The 21547-nt window shown below is 41.7% G+C and overlaps 1 protein-coding gene across 14 annotated transcripts in view; it reads right to left on the bottom strand.

Moving 5' to 3' along the window:
- Positions 1 to 21547, bottom strand: part of WDFY2 (WD repeat and FYVE domain containing 2) — a 73476-nt gene that overhangs the window by 23305 nt on the left and 28624 nt on the right. For 13 of the 14 annotated variants that reach the window (XR_003926507.2, XR_005933905.1, XR_005933914.1 and 10 more), the window contains exons 2-4: positions 16420 to 16487; positions 11306 to 11379; positions 4261 to 4315 (exon numbers count right to left, since the gene is read on the bottom strand). Coding sequence is in view for 1 of the 14 variants with exons in the window: in XM_030036345.2 (XP_029892205.1) it covers positions 4261 to 4315; positions 11306 to 11379; positions 16420 to 16487 (197 nt within the window). In the remaining 13 variants the exon portion in view is untranslated. Of the gene's footprint in view, positions 1 to 4260; positions 4316 to 6247; positions 11278 to 11305; positions 11380 to 16419; positions 16488 to 21547 lie in introns of those variants that run through there. The other variant, XR_005933916.1, reaches the window with a different exon arrangement.

Below are 21547 nucleotides of genomic sequence, written 5' to 3'. Positions count from 1 at the left end.
AATGCAAGAGGAGCTGCCCAGGAAAAGAGAAGGTCACTATGAGCGGAGGTTGTCCACGCCTGCAGCTGGTGCTGTGGCCGAAGGAGGGGGGACGGTGATAGTTATGAAAGACCGACACAGAATGAAAAGTTTAATTTCCCAGCACATCCCAAAGGGCACCGTTCAAACGCCTGCACTACCCCTCCCCACACGAGGGAAGGAGTTAGTGCCTGTAGGAGGCCAATGCCCCGTGACCCACCCCAGAGTCCTGACTAACACTGCGTCACATCCCCAATCTCTGTGTTTTGATCCCTTTCAAGAAACAAGATTTCGCAACTCCAGACACAGCGTCGCAGCAAAACTTCCACAGAGCATGTCCAGCCACGTACGCTGCTGGTGCCGGGCCACCATATGACACTGGACCTGGCTGCAGACCCCTGCCAAGACCAAAGCACAGCCTGGGCACATGCTGTCATTCTCCGTCACTAGCAGATCATTTGGCAGACATATTCATGGCCTTTCAAGACACAATTAATGTCCTTTAATCACTACAGCAGCTTCAGCTACTTATAATAATACTTTGTTGTGGGAGACGATCGACAGCGCAGCAGCTGCTGCGCAAGGTGCTACTTTTAAGAGCACTGCTGAACATTTACAAAGCTAGCACACACAAAACCAGCCAGCATGGCTAAGGCTAAAGACCCTTGGTAGGCTAAATAAAATTATTTACTCCCCCTAAAATATTTTTAAAGAATATAAAGGCCTTACTTGAAAACTTTAAACAAAACCAACACTTTTTAAAAGTGAGGCTTTTAACAAATGAACCACTAGAAGGCCACCATCCCCAACAAAACTACATGTCCCTTTTTAATTATGTTTTTCCCTGCCCCGGGGCTTTGCCAAGGTGCTTATGCCAGCCCCTATACCTCGGTACGGCCACGTGAGGAAGGTGTACTACAGGGATGGGATTGTGGAGGGGAGTCCTCCTGGACCAGGTGAGGAAGGTTCATCTCTGTTAGATCATGACATGCCTTACCCAAAGGACTACGCAGCCCCTCCCTGCATATTCTCCCAGAGAGCATGGTGAAGATGAGGCTCTTCCCTCCTTGCTGTGTCCCAGCAGCACCACCGGACTCTGGCCCTAGTGACACCCCCAGTAAGCCCAGATCCAGTGTCCTGGATGGAGGCAGCTATAGCAAGAGGAGCATGGAAGTGCCTACCGCTGCATGGTCCGATGGAACTGCAGGAACCCGTGACTCAAAGCAGCTCCCAGAGCATCACACTTTCGTGATGTTTCCCCAGCACCCCAGACCTCCAGTATGGGTCCAGATGAGCCCAGGGGAAGTGGTGGAGGGGGTGCTGGGCTCCCCCACCCACATGCAGTGTGAAAAGTGGAAAATCAGGGAGCACATCTCTATGGATGGGGGTGGTGAGAGGCACTGTGCTGCAAAGCAGCAGGCAGCCTCAGGTCATGGGCGTGCTGCAAACAGCAAGGAATCTCGTGCTTTGTCTTCCTCCCTTGCACCATCAAAAACCTGCCTGCTGCAATTGCCCCTCGGGACTTTGGGTGACACTTTCTAGTGGAGCTGAGGCAACTCGAGACTGTCCCTGGGTTGCTGTAACCTACTCAGTGCCATGTCATTTCTGCTGGACAGAGGAGTGGCCCAGAGGGGTTTGTGTAGCTCAGCATGGGTTGCCAGCACTGCTGGTAAGCTGGGCAGAGCGTGCCTTCATGCAGAAGCTCTCCTCCATCCCCACGTCCTGCATGGCTGTGTTATGGCAGCTGTCAATTTCTGTTCCAGGGAAAATTTCCTACCGAATCTGAATGGCCCTTCACGGAGTCTTGTCCCTCCTGTAGCAATGAATTGGGACCACCTTTCCCCCTCTCTGGTTGCCATCTCCATTTGCAGCATTAACAGCAGTCTGGCTTTTCCTAAGCCAGCAGTGGGGGGAGAAAAAAAAAAAGAAAAAAAAGCACCTCCAACAGTACCTGAGGGCGTATTTTTCCAAAACCAAACTTTTGCCCACGTGGCTGGCAATGTGCAGAAAGCAGAACACCAGCCCTAATGCTTCTTTAACCCTTGCACAGGGGGGATTTCTATACAGACACCCACACACAGATGAATCTGGGGGATCCCAGCAGCCTTGGGATCACCACACTTTCCGCTCCCCAAACTACGTCACTCGCACACTGTCACTATTTTTTAAATTAGGGGAATAGAGTTTTCATCAGCTTAAACAAGGAAAAGACCAAACATCAAACTCTGGAGGTGAGGGAGGAAAGTGGGGCAGGGGCTCCGTACCCAAGGGACACAGCAGCAGCGAGCATCACAGGCGCTGGCTGAAGTCCCTGAAGGCAGACACCATCCGCTGTCAGTGATCGCTGTGGTTTGGGCTAGAACCAAAATGATGCCTATTCTGGGCACAAGTACTGCTCCTCTTGCCCTAAAATAAGTCCACAGCTTTCAGATAAAATATTCTAACACATCATCTGAGAGTCCTGGCACAAAATGACCAGAACTGATCAAAAAACCTTCTCATGCTGAGACAGGCAGTCTATGAAGGAGGTGACTCCAGTTGGGACTGTGGTCAGCTGTACTGCCTCTCTACTGATGTTAATGGACCTTTATTAGAGTCATCTGTTGTCCAATATCTGGGGGATGCCATCTGAACTCTTGGGATTCTCCCACAGGACAACCCATGGAGGTTCTCCGTGGCATCTTCCTATCCAAAGGCCTCCTCAAATGCTCTGCAGCAGCAGCACATCTGGCACACTACAGCAGAAGGCCATGAGATCAGCCTTCATTATCCTAAATTTTTTTCTAACTTTATGCAGGGTGTTCCCCAGGCCTTGGATGGGTTGCCACAGTCAACTGACTATTCTGCCATACTGCCAAGATATACGTTCCCCCCATCCAAAATTTTCAGGCTTTTCCCTGAAGAGCTCGGCAGGAAAGGTGGTCTCACGCATACCTTGTTCTGCATATGCAGAAGAAAAGACTTCAGCTCACCCTTCATAGGTTGTGATAAGCCTGCAAGCCTGAATCCAAGCATACAAATGGATGAGCTAATAACAAAGGGGGCTACAGAACAGTCAGTAGGACTCTTCAGTGCAACGAGCCTTAAATGTGAAACCTAGGTGTGTCAAACTTTGGTGATTGTGGAGCAATCACAAATTCAGATACTAAAGACTTGTACAGTCAGACTGCAGGAATCTTATTTAAGATTCACATATGTATTTTATCATCATTGGATATTTTTGTTCAGTTTTTACAAGCTAAGAAAAAAATGCAGGGATTCTAGCTTAATTTTACAACACACCAGGCATTCATGAAAGAGCTGAAGTAAAAAACTCAAAAGCCAATGCATGTTAGCCGTGCTCTGCAAAAATCAAGATTGTCTTCATACCTTAAAATCTAAATGTTACAAAGCAATCCCCAGAGACTTCATTTAGAGATTTAAATTATCCTGTCAACATTTCAAGGTATAAAACTCAAAATATATGAGTAAATACATATTTTAAAATGTATGTGAGAAATCTCAAGCCAACATGTCAGAAGCTTCTATAAAGAAACATGATGCTTAGCATATAACATGATATGATACTGTATAATATCACACCACCTCTTAGTCTAAGAGCAAAAGAGATATAAGAATAAATTATCACATGTATTTGTTACCTTTACAAGAATGCCTGTCCCAAGCGAAGTGTCCTTTAGAGGTTTGACAAGGATAAATAGCTAGGTTTCTTAGAACATCAAATTAGTGAATAGCAGAATAAAATTAGAAAAGCTATAGATTAGCATTTCTTGACCTTTTACTATGACAGGTATTCACTGATAATCTTGAGATTACTGAAGCTGACAGTTACTGACATATAACCTGACTAACCCCAAAAGCTACAGACCTAAATGCTTCAGCCCTAAAAGATGGGTTAGTTTCCTGAGTTGTTTCATTAAATACACTGGATTACTAAAGATTAAAAATTAATACTCCTCTTCCCCAAACGTGGTCTGGATTTTGGGCAGTTTGCTGTCTAGAATGATATTCCAAAGGAACATTTAAAAGGAAAAACAGAACATGAAACAGCTCTTTAAAAGTCTTGTAATCTCAGAACAAAGCACATTATTGATCTATTGATAAAACCAGCATTTACATTAGTTAAAAAAAAAAAAAAATCAATCACTGTAAAGGAGACTTCTCTCCATTTGCACTCCTTAAGAGAACGTTAACAAAAATTAATGACAATACAAACCAATTAACACGGATCACAGTTCTTACCCTGGTAAGTTTTCACCAATGTCATCTTGTTGTAATCTTCTGATAAAATGAATTCCTGAGGGAGGGGAAAGAAAGAACAAAAGAAACAGTGCTTAGAGATGTAAAGCATTTGAGAGTGTTTTCATTTGAATTTGTTACCAAAGTAAACTCTCCCATCTTTGCAAGCATAGCCCTGTCTATACCTTTGCTAATTTTGAGTACCTCCATCTAAAAACCTAAATTATTTCACTTTTTAAAGCTGCCTAGGAGACAACATCACAAGTGCTTCTGAATAGAACGGTGGAGATAAAAGAGGAACTATTAAAAAAGAAGTAAAAAAAACCTGACAGGAATGTAAGAGCCCCTCGAAGTTGCTCGGTCCAAACTAGGTACCAATAATCCATGATAGGAATACATTCCTTAAAAGTCTCTCAGTGCTTCAGACAAATAGAAAACCAGACTTTTTCCCCATGGATTTTATCTCACTAGTGGTTAATGTTTATTCTGGTATGTCACAAGCAGACTTTCTTGTTTTGCTACTGCTTCGTTGTGGCTCGCAAGCTGTTGTGCATGGGATGGAGGGTGCCCTAGCACAGGCTGCGGCTGCCTGGGGAGAGATGGGTGGTGTGACCCAGCCAGGCTCACTCCTGCGGCCAGGCAAGAGCCCACACGCCTACGGGGACCGGCTCTGCAGTCCCGCTGCCTTGGTGCTGCTGTTTCACCGCCCATATGGCTTTTTGCACAAGGCAATGATGAAAACAGCAGCTAAGAGTCTGCCTGGCAGCCTCAGCTCCTGGAAAAACCCATGTGGCTAAACTGACTGAGCGCCTGGGTGTCCCTGCCGCTTGTTTTGAAGAGGAGAGGTGCTCAAAGCTGGGGAAAAAGAGTGGCCACAACAAAACTCCTGCAAATTCTCTCTGGAGGAAACACCCAGGCAAAGGGTAGGCTCTGTGGCACCACCACATGAACTAGCTTTCAAACTGCTTTCAGGTATCTACATGCGTATGTCGCGTACTCAGAGAAACACAGAGAAAAAATAAGGTGTGTAAAACCACATCATATTAATAATTTATAGCAAACTACATAGAAAATCCCTGAGCTAATCTACCTAGGGGACAGAAGTAGTAAAACCTAACTCATTTAATCTGAAATAGAGTGAAAAAATAAAAGAAACATTACAAACACAAGATAAACTAAATTTTAAAGCATACAGTTGTGAAACGTTCATGTATAAGCACTGCCAAAAGCACTATGCAACAGTATAGAAGACTGGACTTCAAGAGCCAACAGACTATATTTAATGCAAACCAAATGTTTAGTGCAAAAGAGCATGAGAAGACATTCTAACCACCAAAAAGCCCGTATTTACCAACAGTTTCCAAACCGGAATTAAAAAAAAAGTCTCTCTCTGCATTTTCTGTGGGGTCACTGTAGGTAATCTGCATGGCTTTCCAGTACCAGGATTACCCTAACACTTCATATCTACTGCTTGGCACGCAGGTGGAGAGGCTGCAATACTTATCTGTGGAACATCTACAGATCCCAGCTTCCAGGAAAACAACCGTGAGTGATTTGAGGCAGCTATGTATTTTGCTGTTTCCAGGTTTCTCTTCATAAGTTAGTTATAAATATGTTCTCTTGAATTGCTCTACTTCATCTTCCTTTCCTTAATCTGCTCCACCTCCCATTAGCTTTCCCCTGGCAACTGAAGACTACAGTGGGGAGTGTTATTTAAACAGCAGTAACAAATCAATTAAGTCAGCTGGATTTCTATATCAGGGTCACCTTAACTCTACAAACCACAGAACATTAAAAATCTGCTATACCTCTCTAGCTACTTACAGGGGAAGTGGTTTTCATTACCCACTGCCTGAAGAATAGTAAAGCACCACATGAAATGCTTTACTACAAAGCCTACTTGAAGCAAGACCCTTTGCTATGGATGCTAACATTCTGCTGTTGGTTCCTAAAGAGAAATGGGGTGGGAGAATATGTCTGGCTTTCCTACCGACTTGGCTGTCCCCAACTTTGACTGTGGTGGCACACAGATGCTGGTGACTACAGGTGGGATGAAGAGCACGGTTTGCACTCTCATTTTTGTTTGCAGTTTTCCGTTGAAAAATTTGACGTGGACATTCTGTTCTGTGACCCAAACAGTCCCATGGTTTCAGTGGAAGGCTGAAAAGGCTTTTGAGTTCTCCATTATAAAACAGTGAATCAAACACAACTGCAGTTCGTAAGGTTTACCCAAGTATTGATTAGCTCTGTATGCTTTAATACAAACCACAGCTATGTACTATTAATACACCGCTCCATCCAAAAAGATAAACAAATACAGTACAAAACAAACACAGCTCCAATTAACTTTAATGCTGGATATAATTTCTTCTTCTTTTTTTTTTTCCCCCTGAAGACTTCTTGCTTCTCATTTTCTTCTTTGAAAGCATACGATAATTTGCAATGTTTCCTTGTTTTGCATTTTCTAATCTTTCCCCAGGTCTTTTACTCCCTGCTCCCCTTTACACTATCACGTGTTCTTCCATTGCACTTGTTCCCCTCTCCCTCTCAAGGCCAAATGTATTGGTTGCATCAATAGACACATATTTTAGCACAGGGCACCTTGCTCAAGAAATTAATGCCCTACTGCACATACATTGTGTCATCTGCACTACAAAAACACCGACTACATCTCTAACATTGTACCAGCAGAAACTGGTTTTTTATCATTCCATACACAGATGTTTTGCTCCTCCCAGAGCTGCTGACACTCAGTTCTCATTAGGCAGCTTTTTGGCTCCTCTTAATGAGGCTGAGATCACCCACACAGCTCAGTTGGTGCTTGTTAACAGAATGGAGAAAGATTTCCAAGTCCTGTGCAAGCCCTGTAGCACGGAAGGGGCTGGGATATATCAGAGTGCTCAGGATGGCAAAACCAAAACCCCTCCTTGCAGGGATTAAAAACATTTCTTCTGGCAAGATTGCTCTTCAGAGGTTTTTTCTGAGCTACTTTACTACCTTTTTTACCATACTGAAAATGTTAGTGATCAGTCTTGACTGTTATTAGCTTATTATTAGAACAGTGACTTGGTACCATGAAAGCCTTCACAAAGCAGAAAGGAGAAGTCTTGAGCATCTGAAAAGACTGTCCAATCTCGTGCCCACTGTTGTACAAAGACTCTCAACTATACCTTCATGGAGCACACCTCCCTCACACTGAAACATATACACCAACGACAAACCTCTCTTGAGCCTAAGACCTCTGAAAATCCTCATCCTGGAAATACTATCAGCATCTTGTTTCAAATGACTCTTGTTAAGGCAAACAAAACCCATACTCAGGCGTGTGCCATTTCAGAGTCCTTGGCCATGGGGCCAGCTGACATGGCCCAGGGTCTAAGGAAGACCCATGCCTTTCCAGAGCTGCAGGTGGACGCCAGCTGATGTATCCCAAAATAGCACTAGAGACCTCTGCTTAGGAAACTGAATCCATTTCTGAGAGTTAATAATCTTTATATATTAGTTATGTGTTACCCATTCACAACCTAGTTCCCACCCCAGGGAATTTACAGTCTGTACTCTCATAGATGATGCCATTTTGACAGCACACTGCAGATCTCCTTAAAGGCTTGACTTCGTCCTGTTAACACAAGTGACCGACAGCACTCTCACGTCTTCCAGAGAACAACAAACCCGCTTCAGAAATGGAAGAGAATGAAGACTTTTACATCTACTGTCAGACCCTACATCTATATCTGTTGCAAAGAAACCTCTGTAAAATTATTACAGTGTTTTCACTTTATAAAGTAAAAAAAACTGGGAGAGGACAGAAACTATCGTGTAGTTTTCTTGAAGGAAAAAATAGCAAACTTCCCACAGTGGCAGTACACAGTCCCAGGGTGTACATCAGCAGGCAGAGCCTGACTCATTCTCAGCTATTCAAAGTGCTGTTTATGGCTGAACCTGTAGACACCTGCAAGATCAGATGATGTGGAAACTGAATTTATCTCAATAATTCTTCCCCAAGGAAGAATTCTAAAGGGGTTATTCTGGTGCCCTGTTGTCCTTGTGGCCCTGCTTGAAGTATGTAACAGCTTCATCTAGACACAAGCATGGTCAGCAAAAAAAGATCAATTTAATTCAGCTTCACCTACCTAAAAACTAAATCCCTCATTTAAATCTCCCAAGAAATGGGGAGAGAGATTTATGCCATTCTAAAACAATTTCTCAAATAAGTAACGTGGGTGTGTCCAAAGGCAATTCACCTCTTCTCTACTGCCTGCAGAACCTAATGATTAACTTTATCTAGGAAGCTAACTTTCAGTGGATGAAATTAGGTGAGGAGTCTCATCTTGGCTGTGGAATTCTCCAGTCTATTACAAGTAATAGACCTTTCCTCTGTTTCTTCTTGTTGTGGTATCTTGAGAGACTTGCACCCGTTAAAACATGTTTTTCTCCACTTCAGAGCAAGAAATTTATGACCATGATAAAGTCTTCTGGCTTCCAAAAGGGACCTTAGGCAGTCCCTAAGACGTAAAGTAACAGAAATGCTATTTCTTTTCAAAAAGGGTTTGCAAAGTGTAAAAAACCAAAACAAAACAAAAACCATAGAAACTTTTTTTACTTTAGGTACCACACTGCTTTTCCAGCAAGATGCCAGACAATCTTTAGCTCAAGAGAATGGTCTGCTGTGCTGCACAAATGTTTGTGCAGCCTTCATGTTGAGAAGTTACAAAAGGTTGAAAACAATCTCTTCACCTCTGTAGAAGCAAAAATTGTCACCCTGTTTCACAAGGAAAGGTGGTCATACAAGCTCACCTCATGGTGGCTTTGCTGGAATGTCTTTCTGCGACAATAGCATTGCTGTCCGTCCTTCTCAAAATGTACCATACGCATTAATGAGGTGCCAGGCTTATAACCAAAATCCATACAGTTTACAAAAATTTCATGTAAAAGAAAAAAGGCAGTTCTACTTTTTTATCTCCATTTACAACCGAAAGTAAAAGCAGTACTTCCTTGCACTGCAAAAAGATCAGTTTGAGATTATGTGGCACTCTCATGAGTATTGTGTCAGCTTACAGCCCTTGCCCGGAGTCCTTTCCTTCTACACAGTTGAAGTGAAGATGCAGAATGATTTTCAGCATTTTTTTTGGTCCTGCACCCAGCGTACACTAGGCGTTACCAGAAGTGCTAACATGGAACAGCTGACTAATTCCCAAATATTTCAAGCTGCTCAAGTAAATTGCCTGTACTTTCCCTTTGAGGGCCACACAATTAAAAGTAATGGCACTAAGGTCACTTTGTTGTAGTAAGTTCTCTTATTTTGTGGTCAGTGTGCCCTGCTTGTATACTCCTGTGCTAAACTAATCATCATAGCTGTGCCCAGGAAGGAAAATCTATCCTTTCCTCCAGAGGGTGGTTGTAACCCACTTTAAAGTACTCAGGGATTTTCTCTAACACCCCGATATTGCTGGGACTTGAATACAGGGCTACCCTTGCTCTTCTTCCATTCCCACCTCCACCACTTCTTGTAGCACATTACAGTTTTGGCTTCTCTTACAAGCCTTAGGTTTGCTACAGGGGGAAACATTTCATTGCTTGTGGAAATTTGTGGAGCGCATTTTCTGCACAATCCTCTACCACACAAATGCCTGCAGCTAGAGGGGACTAAATCAAGTAACACTGATAAGCCCTTCCCCTCTCCTATGTACTTGTATCCAGAAGACTGGGAAAACAAAAGCCCAGCTTAGCAACAAATAGAATCTGCCTTAGACTTGACAATATATGCCTATAAGTACCTGAAGTCACCAGTTGGTTTAACACCTGCATATCTCATTTACCTTCTTTAGCTTCAGAATGGAAAATATCTGACTCCATTCAGACTCAAGCACCCTCTGACTCTTCAAGGCAAAATGCCCTGAAGACAAAGGACACATCTCTTCCATCGTGCCACAGTATTTAAATACGTTATTTACAGTCACCTTGACATTCCTCAAAGGCCTGGTGAAACAGAAGTGCCTAGTAGGACTGGCAAATTACAGCTGTTTCAGAGAGTGGGAAGAAGGGAATTTCAGAGGTGCAGGGAATTCTCTGGCAGCTGTCCCATCTCCTAGATACAAAAGGAGAAATCTCCTACAGGCACAAAAAAAATCTCTGCTACTAGCCATTAATAGCTTTATAGGTCAAAACCTTCACATCTTTGATACAGCTCACAGGCAACAGCTAAAAGGGTCACACACCCTTTCCCAAATACCATCTTGGCTTTCGTGCAGACAGCTGCCCTTATGTCAACCTGCAAAACACTCATTCAGTTATAAAGCCCATAAAGCAGAGGCAACAGCAGTAAAAATCTGCAATGACGGTAAAATGATCTTAAACTGGAAGAGGAGTCTATTGATGAGGCATAGGTGAAAAACACCTCTCTGACCCATGAAACTTCCACAAAGCGATATAGCTCTTTACTCATCACCCCAGAAGAAAAATCCAATGAACAAGGTCAGCTGCTACCCTCTGTCCCAGATCTAAAACCCACTCTGCTTCCCTTCCACACACACACACACATCTTAGATGTTAATGAACCAAATCCTTCAGCAACAGCACTGCCAGTTAGGGGCAACTCCACTGAAGGAAGTGAGAGGAAAACAAAATCTTAACCCTGAAGTTTGGAAAAGCAGATAAATATGGAGCAGAAATCCACCTTCTGCCTCTGAGAAGATGTTTTTTCCCCTCTTAATTGCTGCTTTCAAAAAACTTTGGTATGGTATGATTAACAAGGCACTCAAATTTAATAAAACAACAGCTGTTTTTCTGCACTGTTATTTTTAAAGAGATATGCAAATTAAGACAGTTTGTTGAGTTGCCTAATAAACATTGTAAACCCCACTCAATCTCTTTGTGGCAGTTGGAATGAAATTTGTAATAATCTGCCATTTTCTACACTACAGCTTCAGTTCCACTAGCAGTAAAAAGTCTCTCTCCCAAACACTAGCAAAAATATCCTCACCACAACATCACACATATACTTCTCAAAAGGGAAGCATTTCAACTAGAAATCTTTGGATGTACTTACTGAGATTGTACCATTGTCTAGACCTATGGACAGCCTTCTGGTTTCCGGGTTAAAAGACATGCATGAACATGGAGCTGAAAAAAATGAACATGTTGATGAAGTTAACAAAACTGCGATTCTCATTTTCTTGAAGTTCTGGAAAGCCTAAAACTAGCTAACATGCTTTATGATGCTGTTCAGCATTTTGCCCCTTCCAATAGACAAGCATTAAAAAAAAAGTATTCTTGCAATTCATTCAACCCTATCATATCAGGACATGGAACAATGGCTATTTCTTGCTCCAGCTTCTTTGTTTTTTCTTACTAGTTATCTGAAAACAGGCATGTCATACAAGAGCAGTGGTGGTATTTTGATATGAGGTGCCTGACATTTCAGTATAAATCTGAGAGATTACTCAGCTGAATAATTTAGTTTTTTACATTTGCCTGAACTTTACTGACAATAAATGAAAACACTGTATTATGTCAGAGGCTTCCATCCTATACCTGCAGTAAAAAGTTAACCTGTAGGAATCAAGATATCAGCCAATATTAAGGACTGCAAGTCCAACTCTCCGCTACTCCAGTTTCACCACAGACAACGCTATGACACTATCACATACTATGGCCAAGATAAAAGATTTTATCGAAAACTAGCCATTGTTTTATTGTATCAATATTACTCTAGTAAACATCAGGATATACTCTTAAATTGCACACAAGTCAGTCATACTACGCTCCCTCGAGGATCAGGCAGGTTTCGCATCAAGGGTAAAGCCAGAATTTTCTTGCAAGAATTCAAGAGCTATGCTTGGTTTAACTGAGAAATTGTGAAGTTGCATTCAGAAGGCAGGGATTGTTTTTACTGCTCAACACAGCAGCATGCAGCTAGAAGTCCTGCTGTCCCAAAAGAAACCTTCAGGAATTATTTTTCAGCAGCAATTGCCAACTGCAGCTAGGGGGGCAGGCATTCTTGCTCCTTCGATAGTGATAAGAGTGGTTTTTAAAACATATTCTTGTGATAAATATAGAGTACAGTCAGATGTGCTTTTAGTTCTGCTTTTTTCCCCCTCTCTTGATTTCCACTCTCCATTGTGATTATTCGCAGTGTTTTTGTTATTAACAAGCTTGGAGTCCTCTCTTTTGCAGTACTGTATATCTTGTATATTCTCAATTTATGTAATGTCTCACCTAGGATTAAACAGTCCATAGCTCAGCAAATCTTCCTCGATAGTTTAGCTGGCAGGAAAGCTATATGAAGGAGAGTCTATGCTGACTGTTTAACAAAACTTGTTCTACATTCAGTATTGACTCCCAACAACCAATGGCAAGCAGAAAGCCTACCAGATCCACATCCAGGCAGGTATCTCAATTTATTTCTTTCCTGGAAGGGTTGACTGAATTAAATCAAAGAAAAGGCTTCAGTTCAAGGAAATTGCCAGAAAGGAAACACTTAAATTAGGGCTACTAACAGCAACAAAATTGCTCCTTCCCACATCTCTCCCTCAGAAAAGGCAAACTTGAATTGTCCCTTTGGATGGTGGCGCTTTACTGTTATATTGAGGCTTCTAGGGTTGTAGCAGAATAAGACAGTTGTAGGAAAAACAGACAGAAAAAAAGGCAATTCTAAGCAGAATAAACATCAAATCCTTTTAAAGGCCAGAACGGGTGTATTCCACATATCAGCTTTCAAACACTAGACACCATGCGTACATTGAAAGAGCTACTAGTAACTCTGAAGGCAATGAACAGCTCGCAGAGAAAAACTCTCAGGTAAATTAGCTATTTGAAGTATGCTTTTCCCAAATAGCCTAAAACACTTCAGACATAAAAGGTGCAAGCAACTGCTTGACACGCGCTGATTACAAAAAAAGTCACTTCTAAATTCCAGACCTGTGTGTACACAGTCATAGCAGTATAAAGATACTTATTTTGCTATAATCATTTTCCTAAGGGAATTCTTCAGTAACATGTGCTCTTGGAAAAATCATTATGTCAGCACTAAAATTACATCCACACTAGCTACACTAATGTAGTTAAAGTGATGCCAGTTGTAACAAGACTGCAGCAGCTTACACTTTAGTGAAAATAAGATGACATTCAGATACTTTACAGAGGACAGGCAGGATATTCCTGATGCAGATGTCTGGCTGTAGTCTTTATCTTAAATACAGGGCAAATACACACTGATTTTAGCCTTTGGAAAATGAATTATAGGGGAAAAGCCCAATTATATACTTTATGCTCTTGACAGTGTGTCACCTCTATTAGAGGCTGACAGAAGTAGAAGAGAAATACAAACTTTGTACTTGCAGTTTCAGGGACCCCCCCTTTGAAGTGCCTAAAAGTGGCATAGTTTAAGACTGAAGGAGCATGTTTTGCTTTGCAGTTTTTTTACCCTCCCATTCAAAGCAAAGTGTTAGCTATGAAAACCATCATAAGACAGACAGTGTATTATCTGCCTCAAAGACTGGATACTCTACTGTTGCTCACTACAATAAAGCCTTTACTCCGTTCCACATCTGTGAGATGTTTTTGTTTGGTTGGGTTTGGGTCTTTTGGGGTGGGTTTTATTTTCTTTTTTTTTTTTTTTTTTTTTTTGGCAAAAGCTTGTTTCTCTTGACTAAAATTGCTTTCCCTTCTTTGTGTCTACTAAGTTGGGTTTTTTTTCTCCTGTACAGACACTACCCAAAAGTCACACATCTAACCATGGTTACACCTCTATAACCTGTTACACATGTATAACCAAGGGTACGCATCTAACCATGAGGAGGGTTAATATGTTTGTCAGAGGTCTGCTGTTAATAGAGCTGTTGAGACAACGCTGGTGTAAAGGAGGCACGTTGGCCAGGTTTCCAGCTTACCTAGTTTGCCTTACTGACAAAATTACAGTGTGTATAATAGTCTCAGCTCTTTCTTTCTCATTGGCTAGAGGACATGATCAAAAATGTGGCCACCATGTTGTCCAGAATTTTCCAACCACAGAAGCACCCATAGGCAGGGCATAAAACCTTGTAATTGGGGAAATCCCACCTCTAAACAGTAGCAAGTGTCCCTACTCAGAAGAGATCTACAATCTTGATCTTTTTTCCAGGTATTTAATGGATTTCATGTTCAGAATGCACTGATGGCCCCATTTGGGTGCAGAGCTTGAACAAAGCAGATGGCTGACTCGGCCCAGCTCCTCATCCTCCTCATCTCCCAGAGTACCCAGGGCACAGACTCAGTTATTAGGGCTAACTGATATCAAATCATAAAATGGTGTACATTGTGCACCACCATAACCAAAGTCATGAGTCATGCCAACGGGGTATCTATAGGTTGGACTGCCACTTGCAGCTTGCTAAGCTGCACAAAGGCACCATCATGCCTACTGCCTTTTTACATAGAGAATCTCTGGGCAGTCGTTATTCTCTAAACAACAAAACCCAGTATGAACCTAAAGCAGGGGACCATCAAAAAGGTGATCCACATAGACACAGACAAAACGATCATTTCCAGTAAAGTCCAGACTTGTGCAGAGGCTGACTCAGAGCCCTTTCTACAATTTCCAAGCTTAAAGCCATGGCTGATAACAACGTAATTGGCATTGCTCCAGTCATTAATTATACCTGATCATTCTTGAAATTGGTGAATAACACAGCATAATTTTAATATCTCATGGCTCAAAAGCTTACCAGCCTTCCAAGTGAAGGAGCAGTGTCAGGTGTTCAAATTTATGAAGGCGCTTTAAAATAGTCCCCCCTTTGAGTGGATCACTTCCAGTGAAGCTGTTACTCCTGGCAATAACGCAGCCTTGCTAAGACCAGAGGAGGACCTAACAAGATTTAAAAATGCAAATGTATGCAAAAACGCCACATGGAAAAAGAGAAGTATCAAACCCAAACTGCTAGAATATCCATTTCACAGCAGTTTGACTGGGGAAAGCAAACCTTTTGGGATGAGTCAAGGGAACTCAGGCCACTGCTAGTGATCGTGACAGAGGTCCACAGACTGCCACATCAGTAGCTTGTTTCCAATACCTTTTTGTGCAAAATCTTGAGCAGAAAGTACCTTTGAGGCTTGATATATTCTTATGAGCTAGTCCATCACCAAAGGAAGAAGAGGGATCCTCCTCTTTACCAAATCAACACTTTCTTAGAGCAGGCAGTCAAACACCATGGCCCCTCTAGGGTCCCAAGTTGATGTTATGCTACTAAAACCTATACCTATTAAATATTTTACGTATCATGGAGACAGATGTCTCCTCCAAATCTAGCTGTCTTAGCTTAAAGTAATTCTTTCTCCAGACAGTAAGAATACCTCCATGGGACTTGATAAATGCTTCCCAGTCTGTGGATTTAAATTAAGGTCAGCTTCATAAGCTTTCCAAAGACAGGCTAACCCAGCATATCTGAAGCTGACTGAGGAGCATCTGCATACCCCTGCTGATGGTGACCTGCAGAGTTATAACTCCTGCACTCAACACAGGGGTTATGACACACAGCTAGGGCTGTGATTTCTTCAACTGTCACTAGGAAAAATGGACATGTATCTGCAGTTTCTTTTAAAGCACTAACACTCTCTTTGGGAGAGGAGACATACAGCAGATCATACTGGAGGGATCCATCAGGGAGATTTGGTTTTCCACATTTAATTGCAGGGGTAAAATGATTCTGCTTCTTCACTGGAAGAGCTGCCTTCCCTGTCTAGTATGCTCTCCATCATATTAGCCGCCACAGGATATTAAGTTCTTACCAAATAAAACCATTTACTGTCGTACCCTAATGGACTGAGTACATGCAGTAGGAAGGGCAGAGTGATTTATACTGGAGACTTACAAAGCTTTATGGACTCCATTAGTGGCAGAATGCAAGACTACATTCTGAGCTCCCACATTTTTTAACCTATGTTTGCATTAAATGCTCATACCTTGCTAGCATGTCTGTATCCTTTTGGTGCTGTAATCCCTGATGCCTCTCAGAAGCATTAGCGTGCAACTTGGTAAAGCTTCACAGAAACCACAAGGATTGTTCAAGAATAATATTTAATACGGAGTGGTAAGCTTGCAAATGATCATAAACATGAAGCTTAACCAAAAGCAGAAGAGCCATTTTGCAAATACACAGTAGATAGCGAACATCTCCTTATACTTACATGGCATTGCATGGTATATGCTGGGCCAGTACTGCCCACTATCTCTCTTCAGCCATACACGAACTGTTCTATGAAAGAAAAAACAACGCACACGTGAGGAAGAATGAAAAAGTAACCATGAATGAAAACAAAGTGGTGACAATGAATGCAAGAGACCTTCTTCAAAATTAATTTACTTTGCTGAGAGGGAAAACAAACATGCAAACTCCTACAGCAGCCTTATACATCAACCTCAGATTAACCTCTGTAAGGTGATGAGGGTAGCCCATTCCTTGGTTCCACGTAGTACTCAACATCTTGGCTGAACACACCACAACAGTATTTGGAAACTGCTATGGCTTTTTGTTCATTGCCTTTCCCAAGGACTGGAACATGACTGTTCGTTCAACGCCTCACATGAGGATTTGGGACACCCTACACAGCCCAGGAAAACACTCCTGTATCGGCCTGTTCAGTCCCCTGCAGAAGCCCTCCCCCTGCTCTCAGGGTAGACCTTGGTCCATCTGCCACCTCGTGCTCTGTCATTCTGTTTCAGGAAAACCTCTAAGCAAAGGAATGAGGTTCCGAGATTGTCAGCTTCTATTTACTAAGATTATGTCCATTTGTGCCACAATGAGCTCTTCAGCTTCAGGACCTTCCCCTCTCCTCAGTGCACTCAGAGTGCTATCACATACCCATTGAGCATTAGGCTGAAGAAGCCAAACGCTTATCCTTCTCTGAAGAGGATGATCAAGGCAACAGGCAGCCTTGAAGCCCTCCTCTCCTACATCAGTTTGGAGTTGCCATCCTTGAATAGAGGCACCTTGAACCACATAGTGCTCCAGGCCTCCCTACAAACACAGCAGTGGTTTCCTCTCTGCTAAAGACCTTCCCAGTATATCTCAGGATTACTTTTTCTTTCTTATAATTGTATCATACTAGCAGCTCCCTGTCACTCAAACCATGCCCTTCACACACTTGAGATGCTTGTTGCTTGTTTCCCAAGCGGAGGATCTGGACTGATGTACCATCTGGGTCATTAAATATTTATTATTTCAGTCCTCATTGTCATTCACTTGTTTTGGTCCAATCTCTGAAGCCTCTTTCTAACTGAAGTTCTCTCTTAACTTTAGTTCATCAGCTAATTACATCAAAACATGCCTAGTAACAGTGTCACCAGTTAAAGCAGCAGGCAACCAGTAATCTCCTGCTTGTTCCTGCATGAGATGCTCACTGTCATCTCAGTTACAGCCAACTTACTTGCCTTACTATTCCTCAAATCCTTATCATCTCTAATTTTAACTGGTAAACTCTCCATAAAATACTGTATTCCATGCTTTAGTGATTTACACCCAACGTATTAACCTTCTCTAGAAAATTCAGTTATCCAAGACAGCATCATGTTAGTGTAGCACAATAGATTTTAACCCATCACCCACTTCTATTTAGTCTTTTCCACAAAAGTTAGTATGCAATGGTAGATACAAGAGGGACTTAAAAAACTATTGTTAAACATAAGCCTTATTTTCCTGTAGCAAATCTATAATTTGCACTTGACAGTATTAAGGAAAAAAAAAAACAAGCAAGGATAGTTCTTTGCAGTTCATGAAACGTGGAAATGTAGCTTATGGAGAAGATGACATAGTCATTCCTGCTGTTACATCATTTTCACGGAAAAGCAGATTGCAGCCCTTTTTAGTCAGCAAAAGTTTAGAGCAATGCATTAATATAATACACTATAAGACATTACATACACAAATCAAGTCTGAACATAAATGCTGTACAACATAATAAAGCAATTCAAGAACTAGTTATCTATCCTGCAAATGTCAAGTTAAGGGCTGCACCACTATGTGTTCCTGGATTGCATACATCCAAAATCAGGCTTCTGCTCATCCTGCCCTGTATCCAAACTCATTTTCCAGCAAATAATTTAGAGACCTGCGTATTTGGGCACTACACAAGCTGCATCATTTTAGAAACATCTCATGTGTACACTTCGACACAGTATGTTGCTCTAAAAACTAACATTTCCCTGGGTCAGCAAGTCCCACAGTTAGAAAGCTTTCACAAATTACTCAAAACACACAAAATTCAGTATAATCACCTCCTAAGTCTACTGGCCTTTTTGCAATAAACACATCAGCAGCTCTTCAGCAGATCTGAAGCAAAACCACCAATACTTTTTCAGGGACATTTCATCAGCTGATAACAACGCTATCCTATTTTCTATAGCGAGAGGGCCAAATCCTGTAGCTAACCATAGCTGTTGTCAGAGCAGCACTCTGCATCTGGATCTCAGCGCCACCGGTCTGGGAAGATGTCCACCGTCACAGGGCTGTACTCCAGGTTTGGGACAGGGTCCAAAACCTTTGGGTCCACCCAACGGGGTCCACCTTTGCTAAGAAGGTGGTCACTGTAATTCTCGAAGCAGATCAGCCGCTCTGTTTCCCAACCAGGCAAGCTCTCTCTAATGTGTTTATCCTCAACAACTGAAGTTATTGTGGTAATGAATGAGTGTGTGCAAAAAAATAGTGGAATGAATCACAGGGAGCTGAAAAAAAAAAAATCAATATGAAACAGCCCTAAGGAGGTGCACCAATATCCTGTGAGAGATTTGTCTGTCTTGACCATCCCAATCTGTATATTCAGTGTTACTAGTTTCAAAACTCCCAGGCTTCCACAAGTTTGCCTCTCCTCTCTACTTTAAGACTCTGGCAAATAGTAAGTCCAGTACAACATCTTACAGATAGTTCAGCTTGTTAAAAAATACTATGTACAAGAAAAGATCTTTCAAAAGCCAGAGGAAATAAAAATCAATTTTATTTGAAAAAATGGCAATAATTTCAATGTTTTGGGTTGTTTTTGTTGTTGTTTTTTAAACTGTACCCACTGCAGACTTACTAATTAATTTGACAATTATGTCAATGTTAAGACTGTTAGATGAATGATATTGACACAAAAAATATTTTCTGCTTAGGCTTAGAGAGAAAAAAAAAAACCCAAACAAAAAAACTGGTGGAAGTTCCTAGTTAAGAGTGAAACTACTGTTACTAGTGTAGGCCTCTTCTGTAGGTACACAGTATGCTCATTTCTTTATGTAGTCAAATGTATTTCCATTCAATGACTAATTCATGCAAAATGAGAAACAAAGCATTCTAAGAATAAAAAGACTATGAAAAGATGTTACCTAACTCTAAGGTGTGTGAAAGGGAACATAACCAGCAAGTCAGTTTAACTAACTCATTATAGAAACACTTCTCTCTCCAGTAAAACCATTTTAAATAGAGGAAAACAAAAGATCTTATAAACAATTTATTTTTGTATTAAGGATGATTACTATGCACATCTTTATAATGCTTAACATAACTTTTAAATGCTTGTTTTAAAGTTCCAGTATCTATGTATAAGCTGATGTAGAAGTGTAAAAATTCTTCCTTACATCAGAAAATGATGACTCATGATTTTCTTCTCTTAAGATCACTGAATTAGGTAAGGCATTTTATTGAAAAAGAAAAACTGACCTCAGTTCATTAAACTTTTCTGGATAACTTTTTCTTGAAGTAGATTTGGGCTAAAGAACAAATTGCGCCAACAACTGAACTTGGGAAAAGCCAAATGCTCTTGGAAGAGAGCGTCTTTTGTTCAGCTGCAGTTCTGCACATTTTTGTATACTTCTTAACACAATACTACCCACTAGATGTGAAACTCAGAGCTTTTGAAGCTTCTAAAGAATGCAAAGAAAAAAACCAAGCAAGAATGAAAATAAGCTTTTTTATGGATATATAGCATGAGGAGTACTTGCTGGTTGCATGGTTACTGGACTTAAACACAACACCCACCCAGGTCAGGATCCATTCTTCAACTGCTCTAGAGTGATTCAGTCTGCATCACCATGGAAATGAGTTGTCCCTTCATTTTGTTGCCAGTGAATTGGCTTGGAAAGGTTTTTTAGAACCTGTCCAATCGATGGATACTCTTCTAGCCTTTTCATAACAGAGATGATTTATTTTTAAATGAGACAGGCTATACACAAATAATTCTGCCACACAAAAGACAGGCTATGTCTTCATATATTAAGGGGATGTGAAAAAAGTGTATTTTAAAAGAAAAATTATTTCTCTCTGTTAAGCTCAAGAGTACATGTCTCAAGTCCAGGTGGCTGTGGCTGTACCGGCAGGTCTCGAATGCACTGCTAGGCTGCGCAGGAGGTAGGCTTCGTCTGAGCACCTACTACTCACCGAGGTGCCTACGTCAACAGCAGCACATCCACCCTGGCACAGCAGCTCCGGGCTTCACCAGCTACAGAAACCTACTCAATCAGCGGTATGTGCCATGTACTTTCTTTCTGATAAAGACATTTTGCTCATACAAATTCTAGTTTGTGCATTTAGGTTGCAGTATGCTCCATGAAAGTCTGTGTAGTGCTGCCAGGCTAGAAACAAGATTCTCTACTCGATCCCTAGGCTGGCCTGAGCAATCATCTCACTGCTGGAAAACTCAGTGTCGCTTGGACCTCTGGAATTGAGTCTCTGACTCGTAGGCAGAGCTCTTGTCTTTTCTCCTTGGTGCCTTGCGTGAAATTAAGGCAAAAGACAAATACTGGTGTTGCATACAGTACAGACATACTAGACATGTCTAAGCACTGTCCCAAGATGTTTGCATGTTGCAATACTGTGAACTCTGTTGTAGGGAGATCCAACACCGCCATTACCTCGAGAAACAAGTTATCCCTATTCCACTCCGCTTCTCCAGAATATCCATAAAACCACCAGTTCTAGTGGCACAGTGTGAGTGAAGAAATACGATATACCATTTTCCCATAACAGATCCTTGCTCTCCTGTTTGTGAACGTTTTCCTTCCTTACTCCTGCCTTTTTAAACATTCCTCTTCACTGAGATGCACTTGTGTAACACACTGTCGCCTTCATGCCCCAGGCATACGCCAGCTGTATAACAGAGCAGAGGCAACCCTCAACACATACAATTTACTACAATATTCCGGAGGTCTTCTTGGGCTTCAGGAAATGGTTTTAAATGGCATTTTAACATAATCCTCATCATTGTTTATACCTTGGACCATATATTGTGGATTTTTTTGATCTCCTGTCTTGCTAAGGGACCAAGAGGGGTAAGCATCAAACCCAGT

This window comes from Aquila chrysaetos, chromosome 14, assembly GCF_900496995.4.
Source record: "Aquila chrysaetos chrysaetos chromosome 14, bAquChr1.4, whole genome shotgun sequence".
NCBI lineage: Eukaryota > Metazoa > Chordata > Aves > Accipitriformes > Accipitridae > Aquila > Aquila chrysaetos.
The sequence above is the reverse complement of the archived record's forward strand: the minus strand, read 5'-3'. Positions and strand labels throughout refer to the sequence as shown.